Consider the following 24,699-nt stretch of genomic DNA (forward strand, 5'->3'; position numbering starts at 1 on the left):
GTGTCTGCCCATTTTCTTCATGATAAAACTCTGTTTTCTGGGAACTGCCCACCCACCATTCTTTGTGCTTATTGTGAAACTGTCAATTAAGGTTCCGTCGTTTCCCAGAAAGTGAGCTGGTGAAGCGAACTGAACACCAGTGTTTAGTACTTAAACACTCTCGCAAACTGAATATTAAACAGAGTATCACAGTAAAAAGTTTAGAGGAGAATCATTCTGAGGTCAGCACACTAAAGAGACTGCCTATTCATTCCTACCACAGAAATTACCAGAGCTGCCCTATTATCTGGCCTTCTGCAGGACTAATTGTTTGTGTCTTCCTTTGATTCTGCCAATGAAGTGGTTTGGTTTTTTTAAAAGGCAAAATTGGTTTCTAAGTGATGCCCAGAATATTTTTCTTTCAGAGACCATGTTGAATTATTCAGACGGGCAGCCTAGTGCTGCTAAAGTTAAAAAAAAGAAAAGAAAAAATCTACTTGTCTTTATCAGAAAGTTCTTAAAGGTACCTAAAAATGAATAAGAAAAAGATAAACAGTAATACAAAGCAAATCAGTAAAAGATAAGCATCAATAAAAAAACTTATAAACAAAGCCCTATGTATGTTTTTTCTGGGTTCCACATTAAAAAAAAAAAAAAAGTGGTTTTGATCCTGATTCTATACAAAAAGTTAGGAATGCATGCAATTTTCAAGGGCAAGTATCATCCAGGCATTCCTAGTTCTTACTGACTTCTAAAGTGTCACAGTGCCTGGCGGAAAGAAGATAATCAATAAATGTGGTACAACCTGTGACCAAAGTAAGTTCCAGAAAGAGAAGCAGAGGAAGGAGGAAGTGGTCAAAGGAAATTGCAAAGCTCTTCTAAGGGAAAACATGGAAATCAATTGAAGAGCCAAAAATCAATCAATCAATAAATCGATAAACTACAATATAGATATCAGAGATTTAAAAAGAGGAAGAAAGAAGTTAATATAAATTAGCTAAATCCTCATCTTTTGTATTAGTGAATGAAATTACCTGAAGGTGAAAAGTTCAGAAACAGATATATAAGCATATTATATTAGGATTACCTCCATAATTTTCAGTAATTAATGTATAAACATTAATGTATATAATGTATAAATATATTATCTAGAGTTATCTCCATAATTTTTAGTAATAATGGAGGGAACAAGCAAAAGAACTAACCAAGAATGATTAAGAGAAGTTGTTTCTGGAGATGGATGGGGTAGCTCTTGTTTTTAATAATATTACTGATTTGTTACCACATGCAAGTATTGATAAAAAGTCAATGTTTTGGAATAAACAGATGACAACAATACTGATAAAATAACAGTAAGATGAATCACAAAGTCTATCACTTTTCTGCCATCATACATTTATCTCTTTCCTAACAAGCAAGTTAGAAAATAAACTCAAACAGGTAAATAAAGTTTTAAAACTAAACCACACCAGCTGAGGGTGGCAGAAAAACAAATGAATTCTTCCCCCTTAAAAAGCTGGTGTATGGGGTGCCTGGTTGGCTCAGTGGGTTGAACTGCTCCCTTCAGCTCGGGTCATGATCTCGGCGTCCTGGGATCGAGTCCCGCATCGGGCTCTCTGCTCGGCAGCGAGCCTGCTTCCTCCTCTCTCTCTCTCTGCCTACTTGTGATCTCTATCAAATAAATAAATAAAATCTTAAAAAAAAAAAAAAAGCTGGTTTATGTGTCTACGTGTATAATGTATGACATTACAGAACCCTCCACATCATCATCTAAAAATGAGCTGGATGATAAGCTATCATTTCCTTTTATGTGTTCCATGAGACCAAAAGATGGGAACAAAAAGATGACCTGCTTCATGAAAGCGGGGGGCTGACAGAGGCCATGGTATATGGCCCGAAAGGGGGGACCCAACAGAGTACATGGTATATGGCTTCTTCTGCAATGACATTTCATTACAATGCTAACAAGGCTCAAAACAAACACTCATTTTTCTTTTTTGGATGAAAAAGAATTGGAATAATCTCTGTAACTTCAGTTGTAGTGTAAAATATCTATACTGTATTCCTAACATTGTTAAATATAATGCCTCACACCATCCAGAGGCAGAAACTTCTATTTCCTCACGGGCCAAAGATCGGAGACACCAAAAAATAAAAAATAAAAAATAAATTTAAAAAAAGGTTTGTTTTCCTTTTTTGAAACAAATGTCTTGATAATGTATTTTTACCATTCACCTAAAACCAAAGGCAGTGATTTCCGTAAAGAAAACCAATGGTAATCATCCCAGCTGGCATTCAGCTTGACTGGCTAGTTTACCTTAGATATGCACTGGTCACATTTTTAAATATTTCCACTCAAAACATAGCTGTTTTAGTCCATCTGGACTGTTACAATAGAAATACCATACAGTGTGTGGCTTATAAACAATAGAAATATATTTCTCACAGTTTCCGAGGCCAGAAGTCCAAGATCAGGGTGCAGCATGGTCAGGTTCTGGGGAAAGCTCTCTTTGAGGCTACAGACTGGGACCTTTCGTGCCCTCACAGGGTGGAAAGGGAAGAGGGATCTCTCTGGGGCCTCTTTGATAATGACACTAACCCCATTTGTAAGGGTCTGTCTGCATGACTGAATCATTTCCCAAAGCGACTGCCCCCACCTCCTAGTACTATCACCTTAAGCATTAGGTTTTCAACATATGAAGGGAGGGGGTGCACAGAAATGTTCAATCCTTAGCTATAGCTATTCCTCATTACTAAATTCTATTTCTAGATCATAACTGCTGCTTACAAATATGACATAGTACGATTACAGACATTGGTTTCAATTTTATACCACCTTTTAAATACAAACCTGTCTTAACAACGAAGCACCACTTGGGGGAGAACAGTGGCAGGAGTTATTCCTGCCGCATACGGGGTGCAGAGCAGAGCTGAAAAAGATTTTGTATCTCTTTCAAAACTCGTGTGGTTTTTATATGTGGGTATTTTATGTAGAGAAGAAATTATACTCCTGAAATAAGCTCCAGTTGCATGGCGTAAAATCATCACACACTACAAAAACACTGTTTGCCCAGAAGCTACTAGACGCAAGCCGTGCAAAGTGAGATTTGGGGACTGGTAACACTTCACCAGCTGCTAGGTGCCAGTCAAGGAAAATACAGTATGGAGGTTGAGACTGAACTGTTTTGAAACTTATTAAAGTTAGCAATTTGACAGGGTAATTTTATATCTGTTGAAATGCAGATATAAAATATTTTATTATAGTAAAAAAAAAAAGCAAACCTACGCTTGCCCTTTTATTTTTGTCTTCTTAAAATTTCATTTGCCACGTAATCTGTTTGCATTACCAAAGTACTGATATTTGAAGGATTGAAAATTTAAAAATTAAAATAGATCCTTCACTACAGATAGTTAGAAAGAACTTACATAAATGATATAAAAGGTTGTGTGAGTAATAAGAAAATCAGAGTGCAGCCTTCAGTGTTCCTAAAATGGGGGAAGGTTGTCAAAAAAATGAGATTTCAAATGCAAAAAAACTTAATTAAGCTTTATGATAACTAAGAACCCAGTAAACTTGCTGAATATTAGCACCCTCACTGTTCTCAAAATATTTACTTTAAACATGGCCAGAAAGTTAAGTACAAATTTGATTTTTCTAATAAGAAAACAAAAACAAAGTTAGGAATAAAAAAAATCCTGGATGGCTTAAATATTACCTTAAAATTAACACAATCTCCACCCATCTTTCATTTTGGAAACTAAAACCTAAAATATTATGATATGAAATCCATCTGCCACATGTAAATATATTCACATTACCATTTCTAAAAAGAACCTTACATAAACTAAAACTAAGCCTTTAAAATTAGGTGTTCTAGGGATGCTTGGGTGGCACAGCTGGTTAAGTGTCTGACTCTTGCTTTCAGTTCAAGTCATGATCTCAAGATCGTGATCTCAGGGTCCTGAGATCAAGCCCCACGTTGGACTCTGCACTCAGCTTGGGAGTCCGCTTAGGATTCTCTCTCTCACTGCCCCTCCCCTGCTCATTCTTATGCTCTCTCTCAAATAAATAAATCTTTTTTTAAAAGTTTAAAAATAAAATTAGGTTTTCTAGTATTCAAAAGGAAAGCCAGAGACATTTAACAAGATACTTCTTGCAATGTACATTTTACAACTACATTCCTCAGAAAGAGAGAAATGATTTCATAATGAACATTTTTTCATTGGGTATATTCTAAATGCTTAATATAACTCAAATCTTTGAAACAAAAAAGGTATCAAACCATTGTCTTAAAGTTGGACCTGGATGACTTTTTTTTAAAATATTTTATTTATTTATTTGACAGATAGAGATCACAAGTAGGCAGAGAGACAGGCAGAGAGAGAGGAAGGGAATCAGGCCCCCTCCTGAGCAAAGAGCCCTATTCGGGGCTTGATCCCAGGACCCTGGGACCATGAACCAAGCCGAAGGCAGAGGCTTTAACCTACTGAGCCACCCAGGTGCCCCAGATGACTTTTTTTAGTAGGTAGAGAATCCAGAGAGAAGCAGGAAAGAAAAGAAGAAGGCTAAGACCTATATGATCTAGTGGAAACCCATGAGATTCACCAGGACTTTCTCAACAGTCTCATACAGGGACTAATCCTGGGATGAAGTGACGACGAGAAGCGTCTATACGCAGGCAGTTTTACAATAGGATGGCAAGATCTGGAAGCCTGAAAGTCACCTCACAAAGACCACTGGCAGCTGAGCACAATTTCTCCACCATTGCTGTAAGGTAAACTGAATTTTGGAGCCAGGCGCAAGCTGGACCCCCACCACGGCCCACATGCCTAGACAGAACCATCTTTTAATGGACATGGGCCATTCCCAGAGCTCCTAGGCCAGCCCTCTGGTCCCCTGGGATGAGGCAAACAGCCAAACAGGGAGAGGAAACTTCTATTAAATCTGCATCCCAGCAGCCACAGAAACACCCAGTCCAGGAGGAATGGGCTCCAACTGTTCCAGTCACTGCGAAGGACAAAGGTAAACTCCAGACTTCAAAAATACACACAAAAATGTGTGTCCAACACACACACATGCGTGACGGGTTTCAGAATATCTTCTTATATTTAAAGCCACACTTAAGAACAATTGCCAGTCTCTCCCAGCCCCTGTTCCTTTCATTCCCTGAAAGGATTTCCAGCTCTTCTTTCACTGGCTGTTTGCAGACCCAAATAGGAGATACTTCCATGTATCTGAGCTTGCGGAGAGCGGCAGCAAAAACCTGCTTTAGGGGGCGCCTGCGTGGCTCAGTGGGTTAAGCCTCTGTCTTCTGCTTGTGTCGTGGTCTCAGAGTCCTGGGATGGAGCCACACAGGGCTCTCTGCTCAGCAGGGATCCTGCACCCCCACCCCCCACCCCCGCCTGCCTCTCTGCCTACTTTCGATCTCTGTGTCAAATAAATAAATAAAACCTTAAAAAACAAAAACAAAACAAAACAACAAAAAAACCTTCTTTAGCTTAGTTTGGTTTCACTGAGGGAGATAGAATGGGAAGAAGGGATTTTTTTTTACAGTTAATCATATCAAGGCCATATTAAGATCTTCAAATACCCCAAGAACTAGAAAAACCTGATGATGATAAACTCCAAAATACATCCAAACTTCATTTTTCATAATCACACAAAACTTAACATGTATACTAAAATTATCTTCTTTCTAGATTTTTCGGACTACAAAAACAAAAGTTTGGATTACTTCCTCAAAACTGAACCTTCCCCTCTTCCTTTCTTTCGGTGGTGTTGGGGGTGGGGTCTTCGTCTTGCTGACGCCCCATCACTCCTCATCAACTGGGACACAGTTCCTCAACTTTTAAAACAAGGGATGATGACATCAGGAAGAAAACTCACCTGGAGTCTCCACCCGGCGGTAGTGATAGGGGTTAATGCACACCTCTTTCTGCTTGGAGCCAAATGGAAACTCACAGCACTCCAGCGGCTTCAGCTCATGATGGGACTGGAGATCAGGCCAGCGCCACACGCGGCAGTAAATAACATGGGGCAAACCCTTGCGGTGGGACACCTGCAGCCGCCCATCCAGAGACCGGGGAATTGTCACACATTTACTGGGCTGCCCTGGACAGCTGAGGGCCCTCTCCAGCTCATCCATGGCTCCTTTCTTCTTCTTTAGTTTCTTCACTAAGGAGTCTACCGCCTTCTCTGCCCACTTTTCCTCTTCATCTCCTTGCTTCCAGCCTAGCAGTCTCTTCACTGCTGGGCTGGTGAAGGAGAAGAGGGAGCTGATGGGGGTGCTGGAGTGCATAAGAGGTGAACTGCAGGTGTCCAGGGCCAACGGAACTGGAGAGACGGCCCGTTATTGCCTGCAGGGCCTGAGGGAAGAATGTAGCAAGCAACTCTCCAGGGATGTCATAGGTACAAACTCTCCAGGGATGTCATAGGTCTTTCTTTTCTTCTGGAAGTAACTGACCGATTCAGCTTGGGAACTCGGATGACTTTCTCCCAGGCCCTACAAGGGCCTGGCCAACTCTGGAAAACAAAAACAAAAACAAAATAACAAGACAAAGTTCTAATTAGCTTCATCAGGGTAATTTTCAGAAAAAATTAAACATTGGATATAAGGAAGAAAATACACTTCAAATGTTTTAGACTTGGAAAGTCTTAGTCATCTCTGACTCTCCCTCTCTACTATCCCCTTACCCAAGTCTTGGTAATTCTGCCTTCAAAGTGCCTTCCAGATTTTGATATTTCTCCATTTCCACCAACATGTGAGGTCTCGCCCCCCTCACCACGCTCCTGGATTACTGCAACAACCTCTGAAGTAGCTTTTCTCTTCCAATTCTAATCCATTCACTCCCCAACACAACTTTTACCGAGTCATTTCCTATTTAAGAAATTACAGTGACTCCTTCATTTCCCAAGTATAAACTTCTCTCCCTGGATTTTGAGGGCCTCTATAATCTTTCTACAACATGCTTATTCTTCTTCCTTTCTCAATTACAGTTTGTGCAAGTAATTCATCTTCACTGTTGGAAAAATATATAAATGGAATAGAAAAAAAAATGAGGACACTAATAATCCCACCATTTATGTACAAACTACTTTATAGGACAGTGGTTTTCAAAGGACCAGAGTTCCCATGAGGGGGCTTCCAGGGTCCTCTCTTTTCCAATTACATTACTGTGTGTGCTAGATTTTCTTCATGTGTTTCAACTTAAAAAAATATATCACAAATGATGATATGCAAAAACAGATATGAGAATCCAAGTGTCTTCTCTTAACCAGGCATTAAAGAGATTTGCCGAGATATGAAACAGTAGCAGTCTTTTTAATAATTCTTTTTAAATATCATTTTTAAATAAAAATGTTTTTGTTAATATATAAGATATGATAAAGTTTATCATTCTTTTTAAATGAATCAATAAGGAGTGCCTGGGTGGCTCAGTGGGTTAAAGCCTCTGCCTTCAGCTCAGGTCATGATCCCAGGGTCCTGGGATCGAGCCCCACATCGGGCTCTCTGCTCGGCGGGGAGCCTGCTTCCTCCTCTCTCTCTGCCTGCTTCTCTGCCTACTTGTGATCTCTGTCTGTCAAATAAATAAATAAAATTTAAAAAAAGAAAAACATGATTTTAAATGAATCAATAAATGTGTTTAAGTTTCTCAGTCTTAATTCTGAAAATGGTAAAGGCTGATATATATGAGCCACACAAACAAAGGTTCTTTGGAATTCTCAATAATTCTTAAGAGTAGAAAGGCGTCATAAAACCAAAAAGTTTGAGAACTGGTTTTTTTTTTTAGAAGTTATACATACTCATGGTACAAAAAATGGTACACAAAAGTACTGTTGTCCCATTTGTTATTCTGCCTGAAAATCAGTTGAATACTTCTTTACCCTGTCATCCAAAGGAGACATTCTTTCCTCATTATTCAACAGTCCCATTTAAATTTCCTGAGGTAGAACCACACTTCCTCTTCTGTGAAATAGTTGGCTCAAACAAAACCCTCTCCTTCTTCCAGATTCTGGAAACCAGCTACCTTATTAAAGTTTAAAGTGTCTGTTGGTAACATTTTGGAGCACGCAAACTCATTTCAGTATGTTAGAATCAATCTAGCTCAAAATCTCCAATGACTGCTTATTTGATATGCAGTAAGTATCATTTTCTCTTCCACTTCCCTGGAGGGAAAGTTGTACCTATCCGGGTACAATTATATAAACTTCTCCCAGCAAAGGTGCTACATAAACCCCTGCTGTCATGAGAGTTGTCAGCCCCCCCCGCCAGGGGAGGAGGATGTCAGCCTGGTTACAAGCAAATTGATGAGTTTAATAAATATAAAGCAGCACCCGCATCACTTTGTTCTTCATATAGACTTTAGCATTGAACAGAGAGGTAAACTCTGAGGCAAAGGAGACTTGAGGACTTGATAGCTGGGTTTTCTCACTTGGCAGTTTGACTTATGCTCAGTTTTATTTGGAAAGGATGATTTTGTGGCTTAACGATGGTGAATTTATAAAAAATAGTTAAGTCACCGTGTTCAAGGTCTGTTTATTTAATCAAGACAGGCTGCCTTAAAGCAATGGTTGAAGAGGATTGGGAGCATGAAAGAGAAGTAACACGGTGCAGAATGACCTGAACCCCCAAAGAGCTTTGAATTCTGCTTAATTTTACATGGGACTTCCATGAGTACATTGTGAAATAAAGTTTGAAGTTTAAGTCAGGGATACATAAAAGCTTTTTACAAAATATTCAGCAGAGTTAAACCAAATAACCCTTCAAAAAATGTTTGCTCCATGAGACAAATAATGGTTCTCTAAACTGGGCTTTGCTGCTGTTGTTTTAAACCACGGGTTCCTAACTATTAATGACACATGAAATCAATTTAGTCAAACAAAATAGCTTTTGTACAACAAAATAGACTAGACTGTAGTGCAGTTTACAAAGAAAGGGTATTATTTCATTAACACCTTCACTCACAGGCGTGTGCTCTGTGTGAGTGTGTACGAGTGTACACGCGCTTATGCTGAGGGTCACTGAGCAATTTGCAATGCACAACGCAATGCGGTTTGCTACTGTGGGTTACAATCCAGAAAGACTGAAAGGCACTACCCTTAAACCAGAGATCCTGAAACCATGTCCGTTCGAGGCTCACCTTGGTGAGTGACTTTCTGGGCCACCATCTCTCCTCATCTGTTGGGGACAACACCGAGACTGGTCAAGAACGTAAGGTCTGTGGAACCCGTCTCTGTGGTCTGATCTCGTGCCACATTCTGAATCTTTATGATAGCCTCATAGTGGCTCCAAAACTATGTTTTTATTGTTATAAGGCCCAGCACCTGTCCCATTATACAGCAGCCCTGGCATGGAGGGAGACCCCAATGAGTCAAATTCAGAATCTCAAATGTGTAATAAATGCCTCTGGGTAGGGAAGAAAGAGGATAGAAAATATCAGAAAGTTAAAATTTAGTAAAGCAATGGGTGGGCAGGCAGACGTTCAAACAATATTCTCTATACTTGCTCCTATGTTTGGTATATATTTTTGATAGAAAAAGTAAACTCAAAAAGGGAATCGGACTTGGATTCTCACTAACACTAAGACTTCAGTTCCTATTTGTCCAGGTTGCCACTTCAGGCTCATTAAGGCTGTTCCAATCTCACTCACACATAGTTTTTGCCACCAGTAGAACAAAGAGCCCCTTGTTTATTTCCAGCTGGCCATCACCCCGGCATCAACAGTGTAGCCACCCCGGCCCCTCCGCCCCATGCAAGCTTGTTTAGGAGTGTCAACCTGGCTCAGAACAGCTTTCCACTGTCAGATAATTTAAATGCCCATAGACTATCTGCTCAAATTACAGTGGCCTCCTGAAAACACCAGTGCCCAGGCTCACCCTGTAAGTAAAAGAAAAGACTCCCAGGGAAGTTATTAAAAAGTGGTTCCACAAATAGGAGTGGAGCTGTTAATATAGCATGTAGTTCCTCTATTCCTATAAAACTACAAAGAAGAATGAAACAAAACAGATTCTAAAGATGAATGTATGTGAAGGATTTAAAACAAAATCCTGACCAGATAATTTCTGCAACATCTAATGAGAGCTATGGAAGCGAGATGCCAGAGGTGGGTACACGAGGAAGAGTCCTTGGCCCAAGGCTGGGGGTTCTAGAAGGATTCTGGGGATGATAACTGAGTTGTACTTAGAGGATTTAGGTCACAGTTAAAAAATTAACTAACTTAAAGGGCGCCTGGGTGGCTCAGTGGATTAAAGACTCTGCCTTCGGCTCAGGTCATGATCTCAGGGTCCTGGGATCGAGCCCCACATCGGGCTCTCTGCTCAGTGGGGAGGCTGCTTCCTCCTCTCTCTCTCTCTGCCTGCCTCTCTGCTTACTTGTGATCTCTCTCTGTCAAATAAATAAAATCTTTAAAAATGAGTGAATGAATAAATAAATAAATAACATCTTAAAAAAATAACTAATTTGTCAGATTAGGATAATTTTCTACTAATTCTTTTTGTGGTTAAATTCTCACTTTCTGGGGAACCCTCCTACACTGTTGGTGGGAATGCAAGCTGGTGCAACCACTCTGGAAAACAGCATGGAGGTTCCTCAAAATGTTGAAAATAGAACTACCTATGACCCAGCAATTGCACTACTGGGCATTTACCCTAAAGATACAAACGTAGTGATCCGAAGGGGCATGTGCACCTGAATGTTTATAGCAGCAATGTCTACAATAGCCAAACTATGGAAAGAACCTAGATGTCCATTAACAGATGAATGGATAAAGAAGATGTGGTATATATACACAATGGAATACTATGCAGCCATCAAAAGAAATGAATTCTTGCCATTTGCAACGACGTGGATGGAACTAGAGGGTATCATGCTTAGCGAAATAAGTCAAGCGGAGAAAGACAACTATCATATGATCTCCCTGATATGAGGAAGTGGAGATGCAACATGGGGGGTTAAGGGGGTAGGAGAAGAATAAATGAAACAAGATGGGATTGGGAGGGAGATAAACCATAACTGACTCTTACTCTCACAAAACAAACTGAGGGTTGCTGGGGGGAGAGGGGTTGGGAGGGGGGGTGGGGTTATGGACATTGGTGAGGGTATGTGCTATGGTGAGTGCTGTGAAGTGTGTAAACCTGGCGATTCACAGACCTGTACCCCTGGGGATAAAAATACATTATATGTTTATAAAAAATAAAAAATAGAAAATAATTCTCACTTTCCTAAGAAAACTCTCTATCCCTTGCCACAAAACATCTATGTGGTCTCTCTGAGCCCCCTCATTTCCTCATCTGCAGATCAAGAGGTGGGATGCTCACCCTCCCTGTGAGGGTCTGTCTGAGCTATAGTTCCATGACTCCATGGCTGTTGGCTGTACCTGCCACATGGGACTGTGTGACTCATTTAGCTGCTCTTGACGCTACATTGCTACTCCCCCCACCCGACACCCAGAATAGTCCAGTCTGAGACTGAAACCTTTACTCGTGAAGCTATATTGCACAGAGTGGAGCAAAACAACATTCCCCCCCTCCACAGTTGTCAAACTGACCCTTTCCACAGCAAATGTCATCTACCAACACCACATGATTTTCACTTGTCTTTCCAGATTTTTGTTTCTTTCTAGAATTGTTTTTATTACCACTAAGGAGTAAGAGTGAAAATGTATGCTTGGTATTACTGTGTTTGACATCACTTGCAGTGTCTTCCTTAAGGCCTTCATCACCCCAGATCTCCACAAATGTCATCTGTTGGCCACAAGAGCTTGCCTTCTGTGGACGGAAGGACAAAAGCACTATGCCCATCCCTCCTCCAGTTTACTCATGGTCTACTCCGTGCACCGCATGAAACAGGACTTTCTTTTTCGGGCATATGAGATTTATAATAGACCCCACTAAGGGAACAACAAAACTCCTCATTTCCAAGTTTTTAAACAGGACCACTTAAAAGAAGCACAGCACTGACCACATGCATATACCATGCTTTAACTGTACATAATTCTACACTAAAATCCAATTTGCCAAGCTGGAAAACAGTTGGGAGATATGAACCTTTCATTTGTAATCTGTCAGTCTAAATCAAACTCCTGTTAGCAGTTACTGAGATTATTTTTACTTACTGGCCTTCTTAGAAGATTCAATTGATTTTAATTCTGAAGAAAACAAAATTCAAAAAAATTACCATTTTAGATGAACATGTCGGCTATCTGTCCTGGAGCATGCCTAAGCACTACACACAAAGAACCTCTGAACAATCCTTCATGGGCACTGCTTCTTGGTCAGTGTGGCCAAGAAAAGTCCATATCACCTATCAGGCTGGTTGCCATCATCAGCCAAGGGGATCAGGAGGCATTGGTCCATTCTGCAAGGGCCCATTCCAGAAATACTCACCATGACAAAATGTTACTGTTTCATTATTTGCTTTGTTTTTTTTAATTTTTTAATCTTATCAATTTGACCCTATAATCCATGGTATCCCTTCTATAAAACAGTTTTATGAACCAAATTCAGAACTTGAACACACTTGCCAAAGGAACATTTAATCTCTTAAAGGAAAAGGCTGTTTCCTTGACTACTTTTATAATACTTTTTATATAGTAATATAATACTTGATTACTTTTTATAATACTATCCTACTTTTATAATACTATTTGTATACTAATAATTAATATGGTGATAACAAGTGTTTTTGAAGTATAAAAGCAGATCCAAAAAAAGTCTACCTAGAAAATAATTGGCTGTTATTATCCCTATTGTCATATATACATAATGTGTTATTACTCTATATACCTGAAGAGAAATCAGGCTTCACACACATACACACACACAAATGCACTGGACGTATATTTCATTAATTTGATTTTGTCCTCACTTAAGTTAGTCTGTCATCCCTATGTGTTTCAAAAGAGTGACAATTACAAGTTTGCATTGTAAACTATAAGTAACTACTCCATACATGCACCAGTTTAGTGTCATTGGATAAATATATCAATTGCGTAAACGTGGAAAATATATCATGATTTCATATTCTGGAAAAGAGGCTTTTCTAACTGTACTCAGAATTTTCCTACAAATCTGTGAGAGGGCAATTCCTGTTCATAGTCTGCTAGTTAACATCTTGTTGCAGGACAGAATATCTTCTGACCACAGTACCAAGGAAGATGACAGAGATGCTTCTTTATAATAGAGGCTCTATTCAAATGGGCCATGATAGGACTTCAGGTCATCTGCTGGACATCTGAATTGTCTGCTCATTTTGAATGATTGTACATATATGTTTTTCTAGGGAGACAGTTCATGGGTATTTTTCTGCAAATTCTGAAAAGAACCTATGACCTCTGAAAGGTTAAAAAAACAAACAAACAAACAACAACAACAACAACAACAACACTGAATTAGAAGAAAGAAGAAGGTAAGAGAGAGAAGGGAACAGGCTGAAGGGACGTAAGACAATTGTGGACTATCCCAACTAAGATGGAGGAGAGCCTTAAAGACTAGAGTCGGAGGGTTTTGGAAAGATGGAGGAGTATGAAGCACCAGATATCTGTCTCCCCATCTAGGCGAAGATTATTATACTGGCAGGATAACTTAACTATTCTGGAACTCTAGAACCAGTTGAAAGATTACAGCTTCTAGGGGAAGATTTGGACGGCAAATGTGGCTAATATGGGTCAATTGCAGTTTCTTAGCTCAGTAGCTGTGACCAACCCCCTACCCCTGGCAGGCAACTGTGCATATGTTCCTGCAGCACCTTGTACTCACTCTGCAGGAGCCAGGGAAAGCAAAATGGATCCTGTCCTCCAAACATCAGGTATCTGTGGTCTGACCGATGACTGCTGTTTCTGATCACAGAATTGCAAATAGCCGCTAGATGTTTACGACCCCTCACTGTTGCAAGTCTCTCCTCCTCTGGCCACAGTTACTTCCAGGGCTTTTAAATAGGGCCAACACCCTTCCCCAAACCCCTATCTTTTTTCTTTTTCTTCTTTTAGGAGCCAGACAGACATTAAAGGCTAGGATCTGCAAAAGCCACTGCATATATGGGGAAAAGTAGAAAGTGACTCTGCATATCTAGGAAAGAAGCAGGCTCAGAGAAGACCTTGAATTTATACCCCAGGCTGATCCTTGGCACAGAAACTGCTTACAATATTAAAAAACAAAACAAAACCAAAAGCAATAACAAAAACCCACAAACCCTGGCAAAGGCAGAGAATCTGATTTCCAGATTCACCACATTATCAGATTCAGATGTTCAGGCTTTGACAACAACAAATCACAAGCATACAGAGAAATAAGAAAGTATGGCCCATTCAAATCAAACTGTTCCCAAGAAAGACCTGATGGCAGATCTACTAGACGAAGATGTCAACCCAACTAACTAAAAGATGCTCAAAAAACTAAAGGAAGATGTAGAGAAACTAAAAAAAAAAAAAAAAAAAAAAAAAAAAAATTATGAATAAATGGAAGTATCAGTAGAAATAGAAAACCTAAAAAGAAACCAAGAAGAAATTCTGGAACTGAAAATTACAATAACAGAAATGAAAAATTCACTAGAGGGATACAAATTAGGCCAGTAATATCAAAGTGCTCAAAGGAAAAAACTATAAACTGAGAATCCTGTATCAGGAAAAACTGTCCTTCAATGGTGAAGGAGAAATTAAGACAGTTGCAATAAACATAAGCTAAGGGAGTTCATTACCACTAGACCTGTCCTGGAAGAAAAAGAAATGATCAAGGGAGTACTGCAAGGTGAAATGAAGGACATGAGACACTAACTTGAATCATATGAAGAAATAAAGATCTAAATAAAGATGAATGCATAGGCAATTGTAAAAGCTAGTATTACTGTAACAAAGGTTTATAACTTCACTAGTTTATTGTCTACATGATTTAAGAGACCAATATATATATTTTTTAAATATTGTCTAAAAGCTAGCACTACTGTAACTTTGTTTTGCAACTCTACATATTGCTTTCTGTGTAATTTAAGAGACTGATGCACTAAAATATTAGTTTATGTCTTGAGGCGTACAATGTGTAAAGATGTAATTTTGTGAACAACTGAAAGGGATAGGCCTGGAGGACTGAAAAAGCCAAATTTTATATGTTATTAAAGTTAACCTGGCATGAATTCAAATTAGAGTATTATGACTTCAAGATGTTTAAAGCAATTCCAGTGGTAACCAAAAAGAAAATAGCTAAAGGGGCACCTGGGTGGCTCAGTGGGTGAACCCTCTGCCTTCGGGTCAGGTCATAATCTCAGGGTCCTGGGATCAAGTTCCGCACTGGGCCCTCTGCTCAGTGGGGAGCTTCTTCTCTCCCTCTCTCTGTCTGCCTCTCTGCCTACTTGTAATCTCTCTCTTCTTGAAAAAAAAAAAGAAAAGAAAAATAAAATAGCTGAAGAGTATACACAAAAGGAAATGAGAAAGGAATTTAAATATTTCACTTAAAAAACCCCAACATAACACAAAAGAAGAGAGCAATGCAAGAAATAAGGAACTGAAAAAGCCATCAGGCATATATAAAACAAATAGCAAAATGGCAGAAGGAAGTCTCTCATTATCACTAATTATTTTAACTGTAAATGGGTTAAACTTTCCAACCAAAAGACAGAGATTGGCAGAAGAGTAGGAAAAAAAAATGATCCAAGGAGACTCACATTGGATACAAAGACACAAATGGATTGAAAATGAAATGTTGAGAAAAGATATTTTATGCAAACATCAATCAAAATAGAGTAGGGCTAGCTGTACTAATACCAGACTAAATAGACTTTAATCAAAAAAGTTTACAAGAGATAAAAACTTGATATAATTAATAAAAGACTGAGTGTGTCAGAAAGATAGAACAACTATAAACATTCATGAAAAAATGGCAGATCAGCAAAATTTATGAAGTAAAAACCAACAGAATTGAAGGGAGAACAAGACAGTGCTACAACAAGAGTTGGAGATATCAATACCCTACTCTCAATAATGGATAGAACAACCACACAGAGGTAAGTAAGGAAACAGAGAACTTAACACAATAAATCAACTGGATCTAACAGACATTAACAGAACAGCCTATCCAACATCAACACCATACCCACTCTTCTCAAGTGCACATGGGACATCTGCCAGGGTAGACCATATGTTAGGCCACATATTAAGTCTCAATAAATATAAAAAAACAGATTTCGTGTAAAGTATCTTCTCTGACCCCAACAGGATGAAGTTAGAAATCAACAACGGAAATAAAATTGGAAAATTCACAAATTTGTGGAAATCAAACAATACACCCAAACAAGCAACGATCAGATTGAAGAATCAGAGAAGAAATCTTAAGGAAATTAGAAAATATTTATAAATAAATGAAAAAGAAAATGCAAAACAACAAAATTTATGAGATGCAACAAACACAGTGTTAGCAGGGAAATTTATAGCTAAAAACACATTAAAAAATAAGAAAGATCTCAAATCAACAATCTAACTTTATGATTTAAAAAACGAGAAAATGAAAAACAAAGCTAATGAAAGGAAGGAAATAATAAAGATTCGATTAGAGATGAATAAAACAGAAACCAGGAAATCAACAAGGGGGAAAAAAATCAACAAAACTAAGAGCTGGTTCTCGGCAAAGAGCAATAAAATTGACAAGCCCTTAGCTAGATGGACTAAGAGAAAAGAGAAGACCCTACTAAAATCAGAAAAAAAGGTGCAGACATTACAACTGATTCTACAAAAATTTAAAAAAGAGTATAAAAGAATACTATGAAAATCTGTATGTAAACAAACTGGATAATCTAGATGAAATGGGACAAATTCTTAGGAACACAAAAGCTACTAACAAAGAAATAAAAAAAAATATGAACAGATCTATAACTAGTAAGGAGATTGAATTAATACTCAGAAATTTCCCAACAAAGAAGAGCCCAGGACCTGTTGGTTTCAATGAAGAATTCTACCAAACCTTTAAAGAAGAACTAATACCAATCCTTCTCAAACTTTTCCAAAAAAAAATTGATGAAAAGATTTCCTAACTCATTCTATAAAGCCAGCATTATCCTGAGACCAAAGACAAACAACACACTACAAGAAAACTATATTCTTTGTGAGCACTTATATAGAAATCCTCAACAAAATACTAACTAAATTCAGTGTATTAAAAGGATTATACACCATGACCAAGTGGGATTTATTCCTGCAATACAAATATGATTCAACAAAGAAAACTCACTCTAATATACCACATTAACAGAATGAAGCAGGGGGCGAGGAGGTGACATGATCATCTTAAGTGAAGCCAAAAAAGCATTTGACAACATTCAACACCTTTTCATGATTAAAAAAAAAACAAATAATGAATGAACTAGGAATAGAAAACAACTATTTCAACAGAATAAAAACTGTATATGAAAAACCCAGAGCAAACGTTATACTCAACAGTGAAAGACTGAAAGCCTCCCTCTGAGATTAGGAACAAGGCAAGAATGTCCACTTTTGTCTCTTCTATTCAACATAATACCGAAAGTTCTAGCCAGAACAACCAGGCAGAAAGTGAAATAAAAGGCATCCAAATTGGGAAGGAAGAAGTAAAATTATCCATACTCACAGATGATTTGATCTTTTATTTGGAAAACTCGATTTCACATAAACATACCAACAAACAAATGAACCTGTTAGAATAACTAAATTCAGCAAAGTAGAAGGATAGAAAGTCAACACACAAAATTTCTAAACACTCAACAATGAACAATCAGAAAGAAACTTACCAAAAAATCCCATTTACAGTAGTACCAAAAAGAATAACATATTTAGAAAGGCCTCACCAGAAACCTGCTGCTCATATCTTATCTGCTGTGTTGCTTCCATTCTCCCCAAGTGCTTGGTTGTCTGCAGAATTTCCAAGAGTAAGATGATGACTTTCCTCTTCAAAATCACTAGGAAAGTATTCTTTCATTAGCCAGATGCTGTGCAGAGGGGAGGAAGTCCCAGAAACTGTCAAACATGCTACAAATAAGCAATAGTCTGTGAACACCTTTAAAGAGTTGGGCAAAGAGAAGGAGAAACTTTGTTATGTAACAGCAAGAAGACAAAGGAACAGAAGGACCCTCACTGCTGGGAGGAGATAGCCACAGTAGAACACCACCATGCTGTACATGGCCTCCCAAGTGCTTCTCCACCACAAAGATGTTGCTGCCAAAGAACCAATTGAGATTATGTGTTTATAAATGTCCAGGAGGCCACTGCTCAAATGCTGCTCAAGCCACCTGGCCCACTATGACACCAAAGGCCACAGGGGCATTGGTGAGCTGAATGAGGCTATGAATAAATTTGACAGTAAGATAATCCTGGACCCCATGATATTCAGTGGGGCCAGGTTTCAGCATTCGCTTGAGGAGAGGCTGGAGAGGATCATCAGTGCCTCTGGTGCTCAGAGCCCACTGGTCCCTCATATGGTAACAGGCATGAGGGGATCATGGCTGAGTATAACACCCTCCAACAGGCCCTCCAGGACCTGGCTCAGTGAGCACATGAATAATCACTGCAGAAAGCAGAGCTGTAAGCCTCTGAAGATCTCCGACAACATCATCACAGATCAAGATACGGATTCCTCATAAAAGAATGTGTATTCTTAAGAATTTCTTGTGTTCTCAACCCTGATCTAAATATCATTATTGTATAGACCCCCAAGGAATCTTTGATTTCACACATAGCATGACTGGAAAGAGATATTTACACGTGGGATTTAGAAGATTTTGAAGCCTGTGTATTAGTATGAGCTAAACAGCGTATGTTACTTTTGAACATGCAGGGAGGATCCTTGTTTTTGTAAAATGCTATCATATTAAATATTCTGTTTTGTTTTTTATTAAGACATGATCAGTTTTGAAATTCAAGGAAAAAAAAGAATAAAATACAGAGGAATTAACTAAGGAGGTAAAAACTTGTACAAATGAAAACTATAAAACATTGTTGAAAGAAATGATAGAATATATAAATAAATGGAGATACAGCCCATCTTCATGGATTAGAGGCTTAATATTGTCAAGATGTCAATACTTTGTAATCTACTGATTCATTGCAATCCTGACCAAAATCCCAAAGAAGTTTCTGAAACTTCTTTGAAAACAGAAATAGAAATAGAAAAACTCATCCTAGAATTCATATGGAATCTGAAGGGACCCTGAATAGTTAGAATAATCTTGAAAAACCAGAGGCCTCACACTTCCTAATTTCAAAACTTACTACAGAGCTACAGAAGTCAATCCGTGTGGTACTGGCATAAAGACACACACACTGATCAATGGGATGGAACAGAGTCTCCAGGAATAAATCACCACGTATGTGGTCAAATAATTTTGACAAATGTGCCTTGTCAAAGACTATTCAGTGGGAAAGGACAATCTTACAAACAAATGGTGCTGGGAAAACTAAATATCCACATGCAAAAGAATTAAATTGGATCTTTATTTCAGACCATACACAAAAATCAACCAAAAAAGGATCAACTATTTAACTATAAGACTTAAAACTATAACCAACTTTTAGAAGAAAGCATAGGGCAAAAAATTCATAACACTGGATATGGCAACAATTTCTTCAACATGACACGAAAGGCATAGGCAATAAAAGAAAAAACAGACAGCACTTCATGAAAATTCTAAAAATTTGTGCATCAGAATAAAAAGGCAACCCACAAAATGGGAGAAAATATTTAGAAATCATATGTCTAATAAACAATTAATATCCAGAAAAAAGAGTTTCTAAAACTTAACAACAAAAATCCAAACAACACAATTAAAAAAAACAAAGGACTTGAACAGACATTTCTCCAAAGGAGATAATACATGCCCAATAAGCACATAAAAAGATGTTTGGGGCACCTGGATGGCTCCGTCAGTTAAGTGTCTGCCTTTGGCTCAGGTCATGATCCCAGGGTCCTGGGACTGAGCCCCACATCATATTATCATAGTAAGTTTTCACATGCATTTCCTCACTGAACCACTGCAGCAAGTATGTGTGGTTATTATAACCCTACTTTCTATTTCAGAAAACTGAGGCACATTTAAATTAAGTAACTTCTCCAAGATTACAGAACTAGTAAGTAGTAGTGCCCAAATGAGACAGGAGGAAAGCAATAGTGGGTGTCTCCCCCCGCTGTGCTTAGACTGAGGGCAAGAGAGGAGACAGACCCAAAGCTGAGTCTGAATTCTGTACTAAACTGGAGGATGGTGACAGAAGGGGCATGTATGATAGGAAGACAGGAGAAAGCTGTTCAAGCTCCAAAATAATGTGACTCTAAAGGGACATGCAGTTCAAGTGAAGAACTGGCTTTCTGTTGTAAAAGGACCAGCTCTATATCTAAAGAATAAACCACATCCAAGCTTGTTTTGTTAGCCAGCACTTACTCATTTTGTATATTCCCAAAAAAAAAAAAAAAAAACAAAATTACCTGCCACCAATGCTTACTTTGTGCCAGGCACTGCCTAGTGGTAAATAACAGACATGGTCCTTGCCCTCACAGAGCTTAGAGTCATGTCAGAATATTAAACAAGCAAATATTAACAAGTCATAAAGTACTATATGGAAAGAAACATACTATTAGTGTTGGGATAGAGCAAAGCAGGGGTGAGAGCCCTTCTTGAACCCATTGGGAAGACTTCACTGAGGAAGTAAGAATTAAACTGAGAGGGAGAGGTAGTGTCAGAAGCTGTAGAGTGAGACTAGAAGCTGTAGAGTGAGACTTCCAGGCAAAAGCCCTAAAAGGATGGCACGGGTGTGGGTAGAACTCGGTGCCCTTGGGAAACTGCAGGGAAGCCCGAGTAGCCAGGGAGGAGTGGGCAAGGAGGTGCACAGCTGGAGGTGAGGCAGGACCTAAGGATTCAAAGTAGTTGTGCTGGACCTTGAAGACAATGTATGGAAAATAGGTTTTATTTTAACTGCAAAGGGGACCCTTGAATGGATTGCAAAAACAAATCAGTGATCTAATATCTTTTTTTAAAGATTAATTAATTAATTAATTTATTTGACAGGGAGCTCACAGGTAGGCAGAGAGGCAGGCAGAGAGAGAAAGCAGACTCCCTGCTGAGCAGAGAGCCCAAGGTGGGACTCAATCCCAGGACTCTGAGATCGTGACCTGAGCCGAAGGCAGAGGCCTAACCCACTGAGCCACCCAGGCGCCCCCCGATTCAACTTATTCTTAAATGATCACAATGGTGGCTCCTGTGAAGAACAAATGGGATGGGAGGGCAAGCAGGGAAACCAACTAGAAGATGCCATAAAGTTCGGGTGAGAGGCTGCGGAAGCTCTAACGGAGTGGCGGCTGAGGAGGAAGGCCAGAATCACAACAGTGTGGCTTTGTTTTGTTTTAAGATGGGGATTCTAAAGCGCACCTTACAGGTTAAGAAGAATTCATCAGTAAAAAGGAGACTTTCCGTGTTGCAGAAGAGAGAGAGGATGTGGGACCATGGATAGAAGAGACGAGAGAGGACAGCGCAGGTCTATCCATCTGGTCCCAGGAAGAATGGAGTATTCTGTCTGAAAGACTAATTAAGGCCTTGACAAAGTCTGAGTTAAGACTGGGAGGGGTGGGGGGGGGGGGGGCAGGGGGGTCAGTGGGGTTAGCCGCTGCCTTTGGCTCAGGTCATGATCTCAGGGTCCTGGGATCGAGTCCCGCATCAGGCTCTCTGCTCAGCAGGGTGCCTGCTTTCTCCTCTCTCTCTGCCTGCCTCTCTGCCTACTTGTGATCTCTCTGTCAAATAAATAAATAAAATCTTTAAAAAAAAGAAAAAAAAAGACTGGGAGGGGCAGGGCGAGAGACTGGAGGAGCAAGGAAAGGTGGGAAGTACCGAGAGAGTGGGAAGGCAGGAGTGTGTTCTGATTTACGGGACAGAAAACAAAAGGCAGACTCCTATAGAGGCCAGTCAGCCAGCATGACTGACAACAAGCCTTTCTAGGGTCCTACTCCAAATCACTTTAGGAAAAAAAGAGACCTACTCTTAGAAAATAAATATTGTTCATTGCTCAGACTGAAACCTGGTTCCTTTAACCACTGGGCTCTCTCCCCTTTTGATACAAGGAGGTGACAAGAACTGGATAAAGATGCAGGACAGCCAAGCGCATGCTTGGACATTTTACCTATAAGGGTCGCAAAAATATCACTACAATAAACTCTCAAAATATAAGTTGGTCATGTTCCTGCTCAAGTAGGCAGTGCCCTCAGGTGGGGAAAAAGTAAGACCCACAGATTTTTTGTGTGTATGATGTACGTGCTACTCATCAGCCCTTGGCAGTGAGGAAGAAAGAAGAAATTCTGAAATGGTGATACACAGTATTTGTGTCCCTTACCAAAAGATGTGATTAACTCGGTTGTCTTTTGAACACTTTAATAGCTCAGCAGAAGGGGCTGGAGATAAATGCTTTCATTACTCGTGAAACGGACAGCAGTTGCTTTGGGGAAAGAACTACTGTGGCTGGAAGAAGAGTGAAAGACATGTTACTTCTGTACGTTTTTGTATTTGTGTCAACTGCAAAATACCTCCAGAGTCGTAAAGATTCCAACAGAAAACAGAAGTCAACTACAGAAAAGCGGAAAGTATTCTGCCCACTGTTATTGTAGCACTAAGTTTTCATACTTGAATTTCTTTCTGTATAAACTTTTTGTTAGTAAAGATTGATTTTTCCCACCCTTCCTCAACATATTTTTTAAAGGCTTTTTTTTTTTTTTTAAAGATCGTATTTATTTATTTATTTATTTATCTGTCTGAGAGAGAGAGAGCACAAGCAAACAGGCAGAGTGGCAGGCAGAGGCAGAGAAGCAGGCTCCCGCTGAGCAAGGAGCCAGATGTGGGACTGGAATCCAGTTCCAGGACCCTGGTATATGACCTGAGCCAAAGGCAGCGGCTTAACCGACTGAGCCACCTAGGCGTCCGTCCCCCTTCCTCAACCCATTTTGAAGCATATCATGAGTCTCTCTGTGGGAATCACATATTTTGGTTCTGCTCTTGTTAAAACTCCAGGAAAACTGGATTTCCCATATCTCTTCAGAAAGTGGTGTGCTATCACTCCAAGACGTGGTTCCCTGTTTCCTTCACTTCAAAATAAGTCTTGCATTCCCAGTTAGAGAGCAGGTAGCAACTATCTATCACAAAGAGAAATGATCCATTCATCAAGAGCTCTCGCTTGTCCTAAAACTTGAACCTCAGAGACAGAACTCAGCAGAGCCAGGATTATAAAAACAATGTAAACCTTTAACTCACTGTAGGACCCAAACAGACTGCAACATAGACTATGTGTTATTTAAAGCCTATTTTTAATTTATACCCAATTCTAACATGCTTTACCATTCGCATTAGAGTACTTTGATTAAAAATTCACTAGGCACAAATGTGTATTATCGCATTACTGACAGTGCAATTCTTTCTTCTCTCTATATTTGTAACTCTTAATGTGTTTATAAAACATTCCACAGCCTCAAGGAGAACAAGAATCAAAGCCAACTATTTCAGCATGAATGATTTATCAATTATGAATTGAAGATCTTTAGAAATCTATTTTTACTGAATTGTTTATATACTGGCGAACAACTGCTGTTCTAAAAAAAAAATCAAACTTTCTGTCCCTTAGCAACCTCAGAATAAATCAGATCTTATGCAATACAAGGCATCTTAGAGGTATATTACTCCAAGAAATCCTGACCCATGAAAATCTGGGTTTACCACAAATATAAATCTGAGAAAGACATTGGTCTGACAAAATGAATCATAATAAATGTAAAAGTATTAGTCAATTTAGAAAAATCTGATCCACATACAGTTTTTTCAGGGAAAAAAATGTCCTATTTCACACATATTTACCAAGTTCTTTAGGCTGCAGTTCCTAGAGTTAACTGCTAAACCTCACAAAGTTTACTTCTAAACAGATCTAATTTTTTAGTCAGAAAAATCTGGACTCTAGAACAGAATTAAGAGAACTCATTTTACCATCCTCCTTCTAAAATATATTTCTAATTTTAAAAACATGTTCTGTCCACCTTCTCTAAGTGTTTTTATTGGGCACTGGAGAATACTCTTGTATTCTTGTATTTGCTAATCTTGTTAGCAAAGTGTGGAACAGATCAGTGAAACTCTTTGCCCATCAAACACCAAACCTTAAAACTTTGAGTTTTGTAACTGTTCCAAGCTTTTTTGTAAACAATACAGTATTATTTTACAGATGTAGTCAATAACCCACTTTTTAAAAAATGTTCCCAGCATGTCCTTCCGAAAACAGATAAGCTATACTATTCTAAATATCAGATAATATCCACATAGATTAGCTTAGCTCGTCTGGAAAACGGGTACTCCCGATTTAAAAAAAAAAAAAAAGATGATTTAAATTGGTTTTGTAGGAAATGAGGTATATTTCCACCTTTTTGTTGTTGTAAAGTCATCTCAGGACAGCTTGGATGTTATTTTTTAACCCTGAGGAGTGTTTGGGAACAACAAAAATGAGTTTCCCTTCAACAAATACAAACATTCATTCTCATCTACTCTTTCTCCCCCTCTTTCTACTTCCCTCCCCCTCCCCAACCATCTTCCTCCCTGTTTCTCTCAGAAAATGCAATTCAGGGGCGCCTGGATGGCTCAGTGGGTTAAGCCGCTGCTTTCCGCTCAGGTCATGATCTCAGGGTCCTGGGATCGAGCCCCACATCGAGCCCCACATCGAGCCCCACATCGAGCCCCACATCGAGCCCCACATCGA

The 24,699-nt window shown here is 39.1% G+C and overlaps 1 protein-coding gene across 4 annotated transcripts in view; it reads right to left on the reverse strand.

The window, feature by feature from the left end:
* SMAD9 (SMAD family member 9) overlaps positions 1-24,699 on the reverse strand; it is a 72,226-nt gene that overhangs the window by 19,653 nt on the left and 27,874 nt on the right. For all 4 annotated transcript variants that reach the window (XM_059377821.1, XM_059377823.1, XM_059377822.1 and 1 more), the window contains exon 3: positions 5,867-6,502. In XM_059377821.1, the coding sequence (XP_059233804.1) occupies positions 5,867-6,278 (412 nt within the window). In that variant the 5' untranslated portion in view covers positions 6,279-6,502. The remainder of the gene's footprint in view (positions 1-5,866; positions 6,503-24,699) is intronic.

The sequence above is a fragment of the Mustela nigripes genome, chromosome 15 (assembly GCF_022355385.1).
Source record: "Mustela nigripes isolate SB6536 chromosome 15, MUSNIG.SB6536, whole genome shotgun sequence".
NCBI lineage: Eukaryota > Metazoa > Chordata > Mammalia > Carnivora > Mustelidae > Mustela > Mustela nigripes.